The sequence below is a fragment of the Nerophis lumbriciformis genome, linkage group LG06 (assembly GCF_033978685.3).
Source record: "Nerophis lumbriciformis linkage group LG06, RoL_Nlum_v2.1, whole genome shotgun sequence".
NCBI lineage: Eukaryota > Metazoa > Chordata > Actinopteri > Syngnathiformes > Syngnathidae > Nerophis > Nerophis lumbriciformis.
In genome coordinates this window covers 39,746,776-39,766,200 of record NC_084553.2, presented here as the reverse complement: position 1 = coordinate 39,766,200, position 19,425 = coordinate 39,746,776, and the positions used below count along the sequence as shown (strand labels likewise).

The following is a 19,425-nucleotide window of genomic DNA, read 5'->3' as shown; positions in this document are numbered from 1 at the left end:
TGTACATGCTCATATTTTTCATTTTCATACTTTTCAGTTGGCCAACATTTCTAGAAATCCCTTTTTTGTATTAGCCTTAAGTAATATTCTAATTTTGTGACACACGGAATTTTGGATTTTCATTTGTTGCCACTTCAAATCATCAAAATTAAATGAAATAAACATTTGAATGCATCAGTCTGTGTGCAATGAATAAATATAATGTACAAGTTACACCTTTTGAATGCAATTACTGAAATAAATCAAGTTTTTCAAAATATTCTAATTTACTGGCTTTTACCTGTATATATATATATATATATATATATATATATATATATATATATATACACACACACACACATACATATATTTATTTATTCACATAAACATATACCGGTATATATATATATACACATACATGCATACATATATATACATATACACACATATATATATACATTATATATATATATATATACACACACACACATATATATATATATATATATACACACACACACATATACGGTATATATATATACACACATATACATATACACACATATATATACACATATATGTATATATTTGACGCATGTGCATTTATGGTTTATCAGAACTAGGGTTGCAAAATTCTGGGAATATTCAAAGTTGGAAACTTTCCATGGGAATTAACGGGAATATATGGGAATTAACAGGAATTAATGGTAAATTAATGAGAATAAACATTGAATGCAACATGCTAGATCTTGCAGCATGATTATTAGCTAAAACAACCTGATTTAATGCAAATTCAGTAGAATTTCAACCCTGCACAGTGCATTCTTCCATCACATGCACAGATAACTCCCAGCATGCTACACACTACAGCAGGGCTATTGAGGCCACACTAGTATTTGAGCCCAAGAACTTCATCCAGTCAGGTAAATTTTGATGATATTATTGGGGTAAATATATTTGATCTATGGTATTTAAGTTTAATAGAGGTGTAATTGCTTGTTACTGTATGACTGTAGACTACTCCAGCAGACTTCCACTCAAGCTAGCTAGCTGTTCCTGTAATTGTTAAATGATTTTGGTGCCAATATCTCTAGCTAGCTAGGTTTATGTACCACCAGTCTCATAATGAACCGAAAATATTTATCCGTTAGCCGTGATGCTAATTCTCTCTATGTTAAATCCCATTAATTTATGCTAACAACGTTAGCGATCCAAATTTACCTTTTTTGTGATCTGTAAAGTTGAACTAGCAAATACTATATCAAACGTGTAGTTTCCTCTGCCTTCCTAGCCATTCTGTTTTCATACAATAATGTAAGTTATAGTTTGATTTAGCATGCTGATTGAGTTTTCATTTATTAATCTAGCCTATTTCTATTCATTTGTCCATCAGTAAAATATTTGTAAAGACTACTCCAATTGTTTAGCTGACTATATCTGTGTGTGGCATTGCATTACTGTTTTACAAGAATAAATCAATACAAACAGAATAATGCCACGTACACCATCTGATGTGTGGAGACATTTCACCCCGACCAATGTAGGCGGAAAGGCTGTGTACATTTGCAAATACTGTGCAAAGAGCTACGTCAAAAATGCCACAAAGATGCAGCATCAAATAGACAAGTGCCCAATGATATATAATTTCCCATTAATTCCCATATATTCCCATGGACGGTGTCCAACTTTGAATAATCAAAAAATGGTCAATATTTCCAAACTTCCCGAGCTTAACTTCCCGTGGTAAATTTCCGGAAATTTACTGGAAACTTTCCACCCCTTTGCAACCTTAAACAGAACACATTTATTTCTTAAACTGTCTATATTATACACAATTAGGTTTATGCAATAAAAAAAGTTTTCACTCATGTATGAACGCGTGCACACACAAAAACAGTCCAAGAGATGCAATTAACAATTTGCAGTCATGTTATGATGGAATATACATTCAATGCATACTTGCCAACCCTCACGATTTTTCCGGGAGACTCCCGAATTTCAGTGCCCCTCCCGAAAATCTCCCGGGGCAACCATTCTCCCGATTTTCACCCGGACAACAATATTGAGGGCGTGCCTTGATGGCACTGCCTTTAGCGTCCTCTACAACCTGTCGTCGCGTCCGCTTTTTCTCCATACAAACAGAGTGCCGGCCCATTTACACCTTGTATGCATGCGGCTTCTACAGACACACGTAAGTGTCTGCAAGACATACTTGAGCAACAGCCATACAGGTCACACTGAGGGTGGCAATATAAACAATTTTAACACTGTTACAAATATGCGCCACACTGTGAACCCACACCAAACAAGAATGACAAACACATTTCGGGAGAACATCCACACCGTAACACAACTTGAACACAACAGAACAAATACCCAGAACCCCTTGCAGCCCTAACTCTTCCGGGACACTACACTATACACCCCCCGCTAGCACCAAACCCCCCCCCCCCCCATCTCCCGAATTCGGAGGTCTCAAGGTTGGCAAGTATGATTCAATGACCGCTAACACTATCTAAATCTCTATCATTAGCCAACAACACCCAAAGCGAATGCGTGTGCATGTGTTGCGTATGTACATAGTAACGTCAGTATGTCCTATAGAAGCCATTAGAGAGCGGGATATAATAGAACACTTTAAATACATTGGAAAGTTAGCCCCTTTAATTTTGTTTCCCTGACATGTATGGTTGTCATATGTTAATATTTGTAATTATCATTTTTAGGAACAGTTTGTATAGGTGCATACTACATTGTATGTCAAGTTTAGGTCGGGGGTCAGCAACCCGCAGCTCTTTAGCGCCGCCCTAGTGGCTCCCTGGACCTCTTTCAGAAATGTATGAAAATGGAAAAAGATGAAGAAAAAAAAAATATATAAATATATATATCTTTGTCTTAATATATTTTCTGTAAGAGAACAAACACGACACAAACCTTCCTAATTGTTGGAAATCCCACTGTTTATGTTATACATGCTTCACTGATGAGTATTTGGCAAGCACCGTTTTGTCCTACTAATTTCAGCAATCCTTGAACTCATCGTAGTTTGTTTAAATGTGCAACTTTTTCCGACGCTGCTACAGAAAGACGTGTTTTATGCCACTCCTTTGTTTAATTTTGTCCACCAAACAATTTATACTGTGTGAATAATGCACAAAGGCAAGCTTTGTTGATGTTATTGACTTGGGTGGAGCGCTAATCAGGCATATTTGGTCAGTGCATGACTGCAAGATAATCAATGCTAACATGCTATTTAGGCTAGCTGTATGTACATATTGAATCATTATGCCTCGTTTGTAGGTATATTTGAGCTCATTTAATTTCCTTTACTTACGTCCTCTTTGTATTTAATTTATATTTGCATGTCTCATGATACATTATCTGTAAGTAATATTGGCTGCATATCTGATAGTTGTTTGTGTGCCATGTTGTTCCAGACCACAGCAAACGTTACCCAGCTTGCAAAGATTGTAATAAATCCATTAGAAGAAGACATCCTTCTGTTTCCTTTAACTTGGACACACACATCTATACCTTTGGCCATTCTAATACAGTCATTTCCAGGAGTTATCTCATCCTGTGAGAAGCCTCCATTTTACTAATGATTTACAATGTTGCAAAAATGTGTACAATAAAAATTATTTGCGTCAGCCTTTGATAGTAGGCTAATATAGCTAATACAGACACCTACATCATGCGTTGCCTTCATTATAACAATGATATAAGGCATTTAATTTTTTGCAGCTCCAGACATTTTTTTTATTTTTGGCCCAATATGGTTTTTTCAACATTTTGGGTTGCCGACCCCTGGTTTAGGTGAAGCAAAAGGTTTCCTCAACACACAAAAAACATATTTCTTCCATTACATTTAATTCAACTTCTTATCTTTTGCCACTTTCTCAACTAAAAATGCACTTCAGCTACGGTATAAATATTTTTAGACTTTAACATTGTAGTATGTGTGTACTGTATATACTATGTTTTGATTAAGCTGCTGTGATATACATTTTACATCCTTGCCAGGATTAATAAAGGCTGTCTATTTCGTATATTGTAATTGTGTGTGAGAGCTTACTTTAGCCTGTCAATGAGTTTGACCCTCCTCTTTGCCAGACACTGTTTAATCATAACCATTAGAGTGCGGGCGTTAGCTGGTGTGAGGCCGCCAGAGAACAGATTGGCCCGTGGAGTCAGACGAACCAGGCACATGTGATCATTGGGAAGCTGAGAAGAGAGAGTTTGGTAAAAGCTGAACTATATTAAAAGCATATATTTAAATCAAGTTTACAATGCCATTGTTTGGTCTTCTCTAATTACCATGCCTTTAGGAGGAGATGACTGTTTGGATGACACAAATGACTTCCAGGGAACCTGCAGACACAAATGGATGACACATACCTCAGTCATACTTTTGTAGGCTTGATTTTATTAAGTACCAACCATAAGTATTACTATGAATTGATTAACGTGGACGTGAAATATTGACGTGAAAAACTTATTCGGGTGTTACCATTTAGTTGTCAATTGTACGGAATATGTACTGTACTGTGCAATCTACTAATAAAAAAGTTTCAAGCAAATGTTAATCCAAACAAACGTAGTGGTACTGAAACAGATCACCATAAATGCATTTAAAAATGTGCCATCACAACAGTATATGTAGACATTTACGTTTCACAACATCAGGCCCCTGCGCAAAAGAAAGAGCAGATACGGTTTGAAGAAAAATATAACATGTATTATTGTGAGGGTTGACTGTGAAAGTGTAGAACTGTAGCTGAATGAGGGATGTTTTGAACATTTCCACAAAGAGCGTTTTTGTGCAAAAGGCAACATGTATTGTACATCTAGCGTATCAAGACGGTATGTAGTACTCTGTTGTGTGAGTGCATACTCCTGTAAAACTGCAACTTTTGCCAAATTTCTGTACCTTGTGAAGCAGCTCAATATCACAGGCTATCTGCCACAAGACACAGCCAGGTCTGTAAAGGTGCATTTTACCTGGAAGTGTCACCATAGTCTGACAGAAGAATAATAACAGTTGTCAATGAAACAAATAGAAACATACAGTCTGCCCAAATCAAATACATACATTGTAAGGATGTACAAAAATCAAATGAACATTTCAGATCACATTATTAGTTTCACGGTATTGTTGAATATGTAAAAAAAAAAAAAAAAAAAAGTGCACTGAAAACTTTTAACCAAGTTTTCTTTAAAAACATAATTAAACAAATAAATATACAATATACTTTCTTGGCAGGATGAAAAACAAGTGTTTTAATGATAAAACCAGTGTTCCACATCTGGATTATGTGACATCATGCAGGTTCATTCCCTGTTGTAGACACCTCCGCATCATATACCTCCGAATATCGATCGATCACTCGGTCATAGCTGCAAACTTACCGGAGTTTGTGCTGGGAAACTAGCAAACACATTGGCTAGATACAGTATGGACTTTGACAAGCAAAAAGACATCGCTAAAGCTAGAATTTTGTCAAGTAATTTAAGCAGAACTATTTAACTAAATAACCAGTGGGCCATCTCTATGACTAGTGTTTTTATAAGTGGGTTCTTAAGAACATTCTCAGGTATTACATTACATGTCCAAAAAAAGGTCTGCTCCCTGATCCTTCGCTTTCTGCTCAGTGGCCTTGTGATTAGAGTGTCCGCCCTGAGATTGGTAGGTCGTGAGTTGAAAACCCGGCCGAGTCATACCAAAGACTATAAAAATGGGACCCATTACCTCCCTGCTTGGCACTCAGTATCAAGGGTTGGAATTGGGGGTTAAATCACCAAAATGATTCCCGAGCGTGGCCACAGCTGCTGCTCACTGCTACCCTCAACTCCCAGGGAGTGGAACAAGTGGATGGGTCAAATGCAGAGAGTCATTTCACCACACCTCGTGGGTGTGTGACTATCAGTGGTACTTTAACTTTCTGAAAATATGAACCCCAATTCAGTTGAATAGGGGAACTACACTTTTTGGGGGAATTTTGCCTTCAAAATCCTTATGTGAGACAAAAACACACCTCTTTATCTTAAGCTAGATCGGGGACGGCGTGGCGAAGTTGGTAGAGTGGCCGTGCCAGCAATCGGGGTGTTGCTGGTTACTGGGGTTCAATCCCCACCTTCTACAATCCTAGTCACGTCCGTTGTGTCCTTGGGCAAGACACTTCACCCCTTGCTCCTGATGGCTGCTGGTTAGCGCCTTGCATGGCAGCTCCCGCCATCAGTGTGTGAATGGGTGAATGTGGTAATACTGTCAAAGCGCTTTGAGTACCTTGAAGGTAGAAAAGCGCTATACAAGTATAACCCATTAATCATTTAGATGCAGGTAACAATGCAGGTAATGGCGATTCGATCTATTTTGCCAAAAATGCCCTCTAAAAAACATCCGAAAACCTCCATCAACGTTTTATATACATGCTGTCAGTATTGTATGTATGAAAAATAGTAACAAGCACATTCATAACACAATGTAATATTTACCGTATTTTGTTCATTTTAAGCATTGCTGGAACTTAAATTTTTGGGCGCATTGATTTACAGAGCACATCGCAACGTTTGCCACTTCCTTCAACGTCAACAACTACTATTACTACAAATCATGTCAGACTTCCTGAGAGCCAACGACTACTTTGGGACAAATGAAGATCCGGAACGTTATGTTCTTGAGCCTGAATATAAGGAAGATGGCCTTCAAGTTTTACAAGCTGTGTGCTAAGCAGATCCAGCACGAGTGAAACACTAAGCATGATGTAGCAGTATTGCTAAGTTCTAAGCAAGAATCTCAAACTACAAACATAAAATAATAGTTATTCCTAACAATGTACTACACTGGGATGCCGACTGATGGGATGTGTATATCTTTCAACACAAAACTTATGTTACCCGTTTGGATGTAGAATTCATCAAAATCCTCACTACTCAGGTCAAAAAAAAGGGTGGGAGTTACAAGCATTTTCAGAGTGATGTCTTTGGGTCTAAGCTAAATTTCAAAGTTGACCAGCTTCTATGCTTTTGGCCACAACCTTTTGCTGTGTAAGTGTGAGGCATACTTTATAATCTAGCACCAAGTCAGAGTTTATGCAGCAGCTCAGCTTGTCAATAGCCACAGTAGTTACCCTCTTGAACAAGGCAGTATGTTACTAAAAATAGTTCCTCTGCATTTGCTCTTACAAAAACTGTGTTGCTAATAATTGGTTACCGGTAATATGTAGGTCACGTCATGTACATGGGAGTATTTTTGGCGTTTTTTGGATGTTTTTTGGAGAGCTTTTAGCTAAATGGAGGATGGAGTAAATAAGCTCTTTCTTTTTCTCTATGCTCTTGTTGTGGGGCAGACTGGCTTGTACATGCATATGCATCCTCCGCTGTTGACATTTTTAATACAAAGTTGCTTATATCTGTCAGTGGACTAGCTATGGAAGGGCTAAAAACTACAACAACGATGACGGGGAAAAGAAGCAGTAAAAGTGGAGCCACGTAAATTAGACAGCACACAAAACGATGCATCCTGAAGAGACAACCAGAAAGCGGATGAAAACAATCTGTAAAATATAAAATATGCAGAATTTTGATCAAAGAACCACCATTACATGTTATGTAGACCACAAGGAAGTGCTTTAAATGTGGAAAAAACGCTAACATGACCCATTTAATTCTACTGCATGGCTGATTCAAGCATTTTAATGTAGCTGCAAAAAAATATTTAAAAAAATCCAATTTACTTGTGGTCGTCACAAGTAAATTTGGAAGGGGATCTACGGGGTTGCAAACAGCAAATGTTGGCAGCTTTGCGCTAAGACAGCACAGTCTATAGGTTAAATGTGCACAATTGAATAGCTTAGTTTATCAGAAAGCAATGTGTTTATACCAGTTTATATTGGGGTATGTCGTTTCTGGGATAAGACGGTAATGTCTTTATTTATGTTAGCATTTAAGCTTGCTTCTCAATGAAATAAGCGGTGTCACTGGTCCAAGTGTGATTATCAATCACAGTTTTACTATATATATATATTTTTTTACACAAAAGGTTGTATGCTTTCACATTACTTTTGAACGGAAGTAAACAAAGCATTGGGTCACCAAACCATTATGGCTACTGTGCAGCAAGCAGAGTACGCAAGGGGCCTAGATCTTAGCAATAAAAGCAGATATGACCAAAAAAAATAAATCTAACTATGCAACGGAATCTATCCCTGGACTTGATTCAAGTAAGATTTGTCGAGTGATCCCAGGGCTTATCCGTCGGCCACATTCACAGACATATCGAACTATCTGGTGCTCCAGACATCATTCTACACAACAAAACATGAAAACTTGGAAAAGCATGGAGGTCTTCAACTTCTTTGTGTGTGGCTAGTTAAAGGAAATTGGCATCGTTTTAGCTCGGGTATGGTTGCATTTCATGATTTAACGTCAAGCTGAAAGTTTAATTTATCATTGCTGCCTTTGGTAAAAGCTTAACTCTTTTAGGTTTTGCTCACATTTGCGAAACACTTGTAGCATAAATGTGTTTTAAGAACTTCGAAACAAGATAAATACAAATAATATTAGGATAATACTTAGATGGGAAATACTAAACGTTAAAAGTACAGTGTATCAAACAAACCTTTAACAAAGTGATCACTGCAAACTTGTACGTTCGACTCTGCTCCCTTGCTTTTCTCGTTGTCTTTTGTAAAATCTTGCACTCTTTCGCCTTTCTTGATTACCTCTCGAGGAAATCTGAAGAAACTTATATCCTTTTCGAAATTTGAACGGTTCCAAAAGCCTAAAATAACGCAAGCATGGGCCGTTTTTCTTTGAGAAAGGCAAAATGACACCCAGAAAGCTATGACAACAGACGCTCGCTGGACCGCCACTTCGAGTATCACATATTTAATGAGCCGGAATACAACCTAAAACATTACTGTCCATCGGGAATTTTACCGCGGTTTTATCATTAATATCATTTATTGTTACATCCCTAGTTGCAAGCATTACGAAAATGTCAATATGAAAATGCAGTATAGTCTTCTTACCAAGTATTCCTTCTCACTAATAAAGAGATTGAGCTCCACCCTTCCGTATCTGTAGAAGGACAGCTGTTCAAATAGGCTATAAACAAACTTCAGCAGGTTGGAACGCTCAAGACGCTGAGGCAGGATGCCCACAACCTTCACTGGGATGTCTAACGAGATACAAATAAAATATATAAATGACAGGGTAATAAGATTTAATTATTTGTGTTTACCCACCATCCATCCAGTTGGCCTTTGTTATTCCCAGTTCTGAGAATAGTCTCTCAGAGGATAAGACAGGTGGCTTGTAGTTTCCATCCAAGCCAGCATCCAGTTTAAAGAAGTCACAATGAACCACTTTCAGCCGGCCATCAACTTGGCATTCCAACTCCTGATGTGACGAAACATTGGAATTCATCAACACTTAAGCATCAAAGAAGGAATGCCACGATGAAAAGTTTGAGATTTGTTACCTGCAGATCAGTAAGGAAGATCTTGTTTGGCTCAAGAGCCACAACACTTTGAGCTCCGGCATTAAGCAGTGTCTTAGTCAACACCCCGGGACCTAAATGGCACAGAGATTAAGAAAATAATACAGAAACTCTGAAACAAGAGACTGATGGACTTGTATGCTGAACAAGCACTACCTGGGTGACAATCAAAGATAATAGTCTTGTCATTGTGTAGGTCAGGTCCGAGATGGTCCGCTACGAGTGTAGCCAAGTCTGGGTCCACTAAGAAGCGTCTGCTTATTTTACAGGTGCGAGCACGGCGAACATTCTCCTGAACCTCACCAAGATCCAGGGAGTCAAAATGGCACAGAGGAAGACGCTGGCCCTGGAGAAAGATATACCAAAATATGTCTTTGTTAGATGAGGTGGCGACTTGTCCAGGGTGTACACCGCCTTCCACCCGATTGTAGCTGAGATAGGCTCCAGCGCCCCCCGCGACCCCGAAGGGAATAAGCGGTAGAAAATGGATGGATGGATAGATGGGTTTTTTTCTATTAGGGGTGTGCTATCTTGGACAACTCACATTTTGATTGACAAGGCTACAATTCGATTATTCAACGAATATTACGATCGATTGTCGATTAAGGTTTTTCCCCCATCAACTTAAGAGCACCCCAACTTACCGGTAAGTGTTTTGAGAACATTTGAGATTGTTATGCTTTAAGTTGCAAGTAAAGTTACAAACATTCCCGCCTTTAGTTGACTTAAAACATTTCAAAGTGAATTTCATAGTGAACTTTGTCAGATTTGCCAAAAACATTGTGTCTTACTCACTTGCATTAGTTTGCAGCTACAAATGGACACGACTTTGTTTTTCCAACCATTGGAAGGAAGAAAGTGAGTATGAAGGACAGTGCAAAGAAAAAGAAGAAGAAGAAGAAGTGGATGATATTAATTAAATAAAATAAAACAATTATTAAAAACATGATGTTTTGTTGTTACCTTTTTGTTCCTTTTAGTCAGTTATTGTGATTCTCTATCTGCTTGTGGTGAAGAGGAAGGCAGTACATTGCTACCCACTGTGACTGAAATGTAGGACGGGGGTGGGGTGGGGGTGTTATTATTTAACTTTTATAATTTTTCTGTAATTCTTAATTTTTTTGTATTTTTGGGGGGGGGGCAAAAAAAGTGTCTGTTTTCTCAGTACCTGTATTATGATTTCCCTATCAAATGAATAAATAAATATCATTTAAAAAACAAAAAACAAAAAAAAACATGAAACGTGACGCCAACTTGGCGAAGCAATTGGAGCGTATCACTGCTAGTCTTCACCACACTGAAGCAGAATCAGTCTTCGGCCAGCCAAGAATGTCAAAATATCTAAGCAGCGTACATTTATTCATGAACATATGGAACATCTGCTCATACTTGCCAACCCTTCCGGATTTTCCGGGAGACTCCCGAAATTCAGTGCCTCTCCCGAAAACCTCCCGGGACAAATTTTCTCCCGAAAATCTCCCGAAATTCAGGCGCAGCGAGAGGCCACGCCCCCTCCAGCTCCATGCGACCTGAGTGACGTGTCAACAGCCTGTTTTCTCGTCCGCTTTCCCACAATATAAACAGCGTGCCTGCCCAATCACGTTATAACTGTAGAATGATCGAGAGTGAGTTCTTGGTTTCTTATGTGGGTTTATTGTTAGGCAGTTTCATTAACATCCTCCCAACACACAACAACAGCAGTCACGTTTTCGTCTACCGTAAAGCAGTTCGTCTGCCGTAAACAGCAATGTTGTGACACTCTTAAACAGGACAATACTGCTATCTACTGTACATGCATATGTGACAGTAACATCTACGGCTTTTAGAGAGTGCAGTGCACAACTGTGCACACAAGGAGACGAAGCAGACGAACGAGGAAAATACAGCCATAGCGACGCCAACGACGAGTAAGATGAAGAAATACGCTTTTAAGTTCCAAGCCGCAGCTGCGATTGGACCTGGATAGCCTCCAGGAAGAAGTAGTGGACTACCAAGTGCTTGGCAGTGAACATCTTTCTCAGGAAGCAAAGATTGACCGGTTTTGGGCCATGCTAGGGAGAGATGGAAGATTCCAGACTCTAGTGCATTTGATGAAAGCACTTTTGTGTGTGCCACACAGCAATGCATCATCAGAGAGGGTGTTCAGCATGGTTAGAAAAATAGTGACAGAGAATAGAACAAGGATGGACAATGCAAGCCTTAACTCAACAATGAGTAGATGTGTGTGTATGTGTAAATAAATGAACACTGAAATTCAAGTATATATATATATATATATATATATATATATATATATATATATATATATATATATATATATATATATATATATGTATGTGTGGGGAAAAAAAATCACAAGACTATTTCATCTCTACAGGCCTGTTTCATGAGGGGGGGTACCCTCAATCGTCAGGAGATTTTCTGATCTCCTGACGATTGAGGGTACCCCCCCTCATGAAACAGGCCTGTAGAGATGAAATAGTCTTGTGATTTTTTTTCCCCACACATACATATATTGCGCTCTACTACGGTATCGAGCACTATTTTTTGGATAACCTTATTAAGACATATATATATATATATATATATATATATATATATATATATATATATATATATATATATATATGAAATACTTGACTTGGTGAGTTCTTGCTGTAAATATACTCCTCCCCTCTTAACCACGTCCCCTCCCCCAACCACACTCCCACCACCCCTCACCTCCCGAAATCGGAGGTCTCAAGGTTGGCAAGTATGCATCTGCTGATGGTGTGTTTGAAGGGGAAGCAGCTGAAAGTAAATATTGTAAAAATCCACTTCTCAATGTAAATTAGGTACATTATCTGTGTTGGCCCTGCGATGAGGTGGCGACTTGTCCAGGGTGTACACCGCCTTCCGCCCGAAAGCAGCTGATATAGGCTCCAGCACCCCCCACGACCCCAAAAGGGACAAGCAGTAGAAAATGGATGGATTATTACATTACTGTAGCTGTTAGTAGTGCAGTCTGTTGTATTGTTTTCATACAATATGTCTTACATAGAAGTTTGTTTTTCTTTTTAAAGTTGTGTTTTTTTATGGGGGGGGGGGGGGGGTAAGAACCAATTAAATTGATTTCTATTCATTCCAATGGGCCCGCCGATTTGAGATACACGTGTTTTCAGTTAAGAGCTCCGTCACAGAACCGATTAAGCTTATAAGTTAAGGTAAGGGTTTTTGTGAACAAGGTAGAATTGTCAGCATCCATTAAATTAAGTAAGTAAATAGAATGCCCTGATACATTTCTGACAAAAAAAAGCTGCTCTTATTAGATAAAGTAGAGTGTAACATATAGTGAAAAAATAGTAAGACTTCTTTTAACCACAATGGTCTGCTGTTTACACAGATTTCGGTGCTAGCAAGTTTAAAATACAAAACAAATAGCTTATTCAGAAATGATAAATACGAGGGGTGTAACGGTACGTGTTTTTGTATCGAACCGTTTCGGTACGGGAGTTTCGGTTCGGTGCGGAGGTGTACCGAACAAGTTTCCACACGGACATATTAAGTAGCGTACTGCACGTTGTGTAAACAATACTCAAAATGCCGGACATTTGAGGCATTTAAGAAACTCCGCCCTGACAGCTCCGCAAAAGAGGACATGTCTGGTGAAAAGAGGACGTATGGTCAGTCTATCCTAGCCCGTTAGCTGCTAGCATGCTAGCAAAAGAGGACATGTCCGGTGAAACCGATCGCTGCTAGCCGGGCTAGGTCCTGAACATACGTCCTCTTTTCACCGGACATATCCTCTTTTGAGGGGCTGTCTGGGCGGTGTTTTTTAAATGCCTCAAATGTCCGGCATTTTGAGTTATGGTTGCGTGTATTAACAATGTACGTTCAGGGTTAAGAAGGTTAAAAACAAAACAAATTGTGCGCGCAGCAGCATTCGTGAGGGAGGGGGAGAGACAGAGAGAGCGAGAGAGTTATGATAAATGCGCATGCGTCGCCAGGCTCTGCTTTTTATCCATAGATTTATCAGATTTAATTTTTTTTAATCAAAAGCAGGGGTGTCAAAAGTGTGCCCCGGAGGCCATTTGCAGCCCATTGCTTATGTTTTAAAGGCCCACGGCACATTCTAAAAATACTATTAAAATAAACAAAAACATAACAAAAGTGAAATAAAAAAGCTTAAAGGTTAAATGTAATTTAGAAAAAGTTGCGATGTTGACTAATAAAACAAAGCTGGGTTTTTTTCTTTCAAACTGTCATTGCTCAAAACATAATATTGAATCAAAATCAATGTTATTATGAATTATTCACCTATCCAAGGTTCCGATTACTTCACATCAAATATTCCACTAAGAAAAATATTTTTGGTGGAATATTTTGCAAATTTGGTAAATAAATAACCAAAAAATTTATATTTTGTTGTTTTCTTACTGTACCGAAAATGAACCGAACCGTGACCTCTGAACCGAGGTATGTACCGAACCGAAATTTTTGTGTACCGTTACACCCCTAATAAATACGTAACTTATTTAATAATTTACAAATAACATTCACCTAAATCAGCTTTTTTGCTTTGCAAAAGGTTGTGGCCATTGTTGCTTTGTATCAACCATAATACTGTATCAACCAATGTTAATTTTGACAGCAGTGTTTATTGTAGTTATAGTCATAGTCTTTTGACAAGGATATATCTTTGTTTTAGTCATATTTTAGTCATCCAAATTGATTTAGTTTTAATACAGTCTTAGACGATTAAATCCCTCAACATTTTAGTTGAGTAAAATTACAGTAAATTTCGTTGACTAAAGTATAAAGGATAACGCATCTTCGAAGTTGTCTTGAAAGCACTTCTAAGGTTATTGCAGAGCATCTCAAAAACAAAATTCCCAACAAGATCTGAACTCCACGAATATATCAATAAGTAAATTTCACACTAACCTTACTGTGTTTTATTATTTTGGTTGAAATTAAGCATTTTTTTCAAATGTTGAATAATATATACTAAAATGGGTTTCTTGGCTACTGTCCCGTTTACATACAGCAACCAGCGTTATAAATCTAGAATGTGTGTGTATATATATATATATATATATATATATATATATATATATATATATATATATATACACTCACACACACAAAAAGGCAAATATGTATGGTGTGTATATATATATATATATGTATATATATATATATATACACACCATACATATTTGCCTTTGTGTGTTACCTTGAAAAATGACAAATCAAGTATTTTGGGTTGTTAAGTCGTGCAATCTTGCTTATTAAATTGGCAGACAAGCTTGCTAATGGTGTACAACAAAAGTAGTGGTAGAGTAAGCGGTCTTGCTCCTGCGTTACCGTCTTTAATATTAGTAATTCAGTACAGTATGAGTAATTTTTGAAAAAACAGCTTCGGCCTCATTACTGTTGCATAGATGTCTGGATAATAAAACTGCAGACAGTGCGTCCATAAGTCCTTAACTTTCGTCCAGGTGTAGAAGACATTGTATTGGGGTATGTAACAATACAGTAGGAATGTAACGATATGAGTTATTGTTACCAAAATTATCACAGTTATCATTATTAATGTGGTATTGTTGAATGTGCTAAAAAAAAAAGTACTTATACACACACTGAAATCTTATGACCAAGTTGTATTTTTTTTAAATAAATAGATTTGATTAAATAGACACACTGTCAGAAAAGCCACTACTTTACATATCTTGTGTTTCTCATGCTTCACTGATAGTTTTTAATCTTAGTGTTGTATCTGTTTTAATGGCTAAGCTTTTATTGTTTTAAATATTGGTAAGGTACTGTAGCACTTTAAGATTTATTTAAATGAAAAGTGCGTAAGAAAGAAAATCTATTATTCAGTGATGGTCAAGCTACTCAGAAAATGTAAGATAAGCTACACATTTCTCTGGATTAAATGTTGCTAAACTAAAGGGGAGGCTATCTCCGGAGAGTGGTAGGAAGCTACACTACAAGCTCATGCTTCAATGTTAATGTAACAGAGTGTACAAATTCATCCAATAAGGGTCCATTACAATTAAGTATCTGCCTTACCAGTACCTCCAGGGGTCCCCGCACCCTACTGTAAGTATTTATTTAGTTTGCCTTTTCTTTGGCCCACCTCTATAATGTTATTAATTTTCTCTACCTACAGTACAAAACAGCATTTATCTACATCTTAACAAAAAAAAACAATGACTTGTGTGTTGTTTGGTAATAGTTGGTAATAGTTATTTGCAGTGAAACTTTTCATGAACTCAACTCACCTTAATGTGTGTTCCTAAATTTGTATTAGACGTCTTTGATGAAGAGAGCAGTTTTGATTTTGGTTTACAGAGTAAACGACTAAAAACTAAGGTTTTAGGCATTGTTATCGCTAAACGCATACACTTGTCTAAATGTGCAATGTGATACGCATTATTGTGGGTTTCCTGAATGTCGTTCTCATCACTAAAAGAAAAATCTGATCTGCGGGAAAGAAACCCTCTGCCATTTTCAAGTTTTTTTATTTTTATTTTGAGCTGTCTCCAACTCCCTCATCGTCATGTGACATAAGTGCATGTCCATCATGATTTTGCTTGCTAGTTTCGATGACCCGCCTTATCTTACCTCTGATTAGCCAGTCTGTAGTGTTTCACCCTAACCTTAGCCAAATCTTACTTATCGTGCAAACACCAAACAATCTGAATGGATTTTCTCCAAATGTATGTATGTTCTCATTCATCCAGTTCATTGTATGTTCTCCATATTCTTTGGTCTGGATTCACACTTCACAGCCCATTTTCTCTTTTTGTAGCTTGTAGCCTTGATGTAAGCTACCTATGTCCAAAAAGTAGCTAAGCTACAGAATAAAAGCAACTCGTTAAAGTAGCTGAGCTACCGCCAAGCTTCTGGGAAATGTAGTTAAGTTACATGTAGCTTGTTACTGCCCATCACTGCTATTATTTTTGTTTACCGGTATAATTTCTGGCAGAGGTGTTGTGTCCCACTCTGTTCAGCGGTCTTCGAAAGCAGCATAAAAACACCTCTGTCTCTTTTCCTCTGAGGAATGGTCGATCATCAGAATTCCGTTCTAAGAGAGCACAACTTGTAGGTTCCATGGACACCATTGAATGGCTTAGTTGTGCAGACAGTAATGTGTTTGTGGTATAAGTTTAGGTTGGGGGTATGTTGTTCCTTAGTAAGGAAACACTTTATTGTTAGCAAATTCAAGCAAGCGACCTGGCACCAGACAGTCCGTGAGTTTACCAAAGTGTAGTTACCAATCTCAGTTTGTTAATCTTAATTTAAAAGGAGGTTTTGCTGCGGTAATAATACAGTCTTCTTTACACAGTAAAAAGTCTCAAAACCTTGCCTTACAAAGACAGTTTTTCTGATTGGACCTGTCCTTGATTATCCCCCGCCTCTCTCCCATATGCCACTGATTGGATGGATTCTTCCTAACTTGTCCCAAACGGCTAAAGACCAAATTAAATATGATTTGATTTTGTCTTTCAACATTTTCATCTCATCTTTATTCGTCGACTAAATTGTCAATTGATTTTGTCATTGTTTTCCTCAACGGGCATTTGTTGTGATTTGTTATCGTCCTATTTTAGTCATACAAAAATAGGTCGTTGACAAGAACTAAGACGAACATTTTTAGTCAACAAATTTCAAACTGGTATCAAATCGTCAGTTAAGTGTAATGTTTGGAATGTCAGACTGCTAGCCTGGTGTGTGTGTTGGCGCGAGTAAGAGAGGGTAGTTGAGTGTGGAGAAAAAAGACAGTTTCCGTGGCTTTGGCGTGCTTACCGCCAACAGAAGTCAGTTAACCAATGAAGCAGTTGTTGATTGACCACTTCCTCGTCATCCTTAACATCGAATAATCAATGTATCAGCAGACCCCTAGTTTCAACATTTGCAAATAGGGACTCAAGTCCTACCTTTAAAGCCAAAGCAGACAGGTTCCTGTGGGTGAGTGCTGAGGAGTTGGACATCCTCTCTGCACGTGGTTGCTGAGAGCTTGCACTAAACGTTGGTCGACCAGGCCCGGACGGACGAGATTCAATGCTGTAGGCCCTTTTATGAAGCACGGGAACCCCAGGCACACTGTTAGCTACTAAAATTGTCTTCGGTAAACAACATTGGCTTCTGATGGCTGGGCAGCAGGGTGAGCGCAGGGCCAACTCCAGCAGCCTACAGATCTGGATGGACATGTTAAGCCTGCAGGTAGCCATCAAAAGATGGAGGCAAGTCAGAAGATCCTGAGGAGGTCACTGCCTACCTAAATGAAATAGGAATATATGATAAAGCAAATTGAAAAATGTTGACAAAATATTACACCTACTACATCAATTTAGTACATTCCTGCTAAAAAATAAACGACTAATTCTTAAAAATGGCAATCGTTTTTTTACTTTTGGAGAAAGCTTTGAATTACTCCAGAACGGGTTAGTGACAAAAGTGAATGACGAAACCTGTTTAAATGCCATAACGTCCGTTATTATTTCATTAGGTAATATTCCTTTCATCATAGAATGGTATACTAGTGCCTTCTAATAATGTCTAATATTTTTATTTCCCAAGATGGCCCCTGTAGTGGCTGCTGGAGCTATGTGCTCTTGTGTATCCTCCTTTTGTGTTCTTAAAGGGGAACTGCACTTTTCTGGGCATTTTGCCTATGGTTCACGACGGCTGCAACAACGATTACGGTAGTCGATTTGTTGCCAACAACTATGTTTGTCGACAAGAGTCGTGACATCATCACTTGTGTTTTTCCGGCCAGAAGTGGGTCACTCGCAAAAACATTGTCGGTGATAACATGTAAAGTGTGAGGATATTTTCTCTTGCACATGACGTCACATCCGTTTTTCTTCTACGCAGTTTAAGTCACACGATGGTCAAGCAGCTAGAGCATAGCATTAAAAAAAGTGAAAGTGAGTGTAGAGTTTGAGGAGAAAATGCCGTAATACTAGGGGTATAACGGTACACAAAAATTTTGGTTCGGTACGTACCTCGGTTTAGAGGTCACGGTTCGGTTCATTTTCGGTACAGTAAGAAAACATCCATCCCATCCATCCATTTTCTACCGCTTATTCCCTAAACAACAAAATATAAATTTTTTGGTTATTTATTTACCAAATTTGTAAACAATGGCTTTATCCTTTTAACATTGGGAACACTATAATAATTCTGCCCACGTTAATCAACATTAAACTGCCTCAAGTTGTTGCTCAGATTAAATACAATGACAAAACTTTTCTTCTACATATAAAAAGTGCAACATTAAACAGTTTCAAGTCAACTCATCATGCTTAATTTATTACAGCATTTGGGAAGCCTGTAGTTGATTTTTATTATGTAAATGTTATATTTTTATCAACATGGGATAGCAGGGACCCTGCCATTCAAAACTAGGCTGCTGCATTTCTAATGATTAATGTAACTATAGCTGAAAAAATGGTACAATAGCAACCGGAGAGACTATTCATCCCTGAACACCATGGAGTTCATGTAGGCTTAATGATGCAGTTACATTATTATATCAACTATCAGAGACAGAAACTCTTCATTTAACATAATGTCCTTTTTTGCTGCTTCAACACAGCTCAATCAACACAGAAAAAAGATAAAGTCAAATAACAGACAGACAGGGCTTTGCTGTTCACTCACACACACACACACACACACAAAAATAACAAAATTAGCTAACATTACGCTAAAAGCGAATTAGCCTTCACCTCAAGCCAGGACTGCGAGGGAGCTGAACTGCCTTTTATATTTCTAGAAGGTCAACGGGCTCATAGTGATGTTACTAGTAGTTGACTGGGAGGTGTTTATTATAATTTGGGGAGAACCCGCTGCCTGATGCTTACCTGCTAAACGCTAAGCACTGACTACATGCGCTCTGAATACGCACTGCTGATTGGCTGTTACCGCTCTGAATACGCACTGCT

At 38.1% G+C, this 19,425-nt stretch overlaps 1 protein-coding gene and 1 long non-coding RNA gene across 6 annotated transcripts in view; one reads left to right on the top strand and one right to left on the bottom strand.

Moving 5' to 3' along the window:
- The window catches only part of LOC133608788 (uncharacterized), a 49,854-nt gene extending 39,469 nt beyond the window's left edge, over positions 1-10,385 (top strand). Inside the window, exon 3 of the long non-coding RNA XR_009815628.1 lies at positions 9,754-10,385. This is a non-coding gene — a long non-coding RNA (uncharacterized lncRNA). The remainder of the gene's footprint in view (positions 1-9,753) is intronic.
- tfb2m (transcription factor B2, mitochondrial) overlaps positions 1-19,425 on the bottom strand; it is a 28,851-nt gene that overhangs the window by 5,604 nt on the left and 3,822 nt on the right. For 2 of the 5 annotated variants that reach the window (XM_061964314.1, XM_061964311.1), the window contains exons 2-9: positions 17,413-17,753; positions 9,641-9,830; positions 9,467-9,558; positions 9,231-9,384; positions 9,015-9,163; positions 4,913-5,002; positions 4,300-4,353; positions 4,058-4,206 (exon numbers count right to left, since the gene is read on the bottom strand). In XM_061964314.1, the coding sequence (XP_061820298.1) occupies positions 4,058-4,206; positions 4,300-4,353; positions 4,913-5,002; positions 9,015-9,163; positions 9,231-9,384; positions 9,467-9,558; positions 9,641-9,830; positions 17,413-17,706 (1,172 nt within the window). In that variant the 5' untranslated portion in view covers positions 17,707-17,753. Of the gene's footprint in view, positions 1-4,057; positions 4,207-4,299; positions 4,354-4,912; positions 5,003-9,014; positions 9,164-9,230; positions 9,385-9,466; positions 9,559-9,640; positions 9,831-17,412; positions 17,754-18,483; positions 18,569-19,425 lie in introns of all 5 variants that reach the window. The other 3 variants (XM_061964313.1, XM_061964312.1, XM_061964315.1) reach the window with 3 other exon arrangements.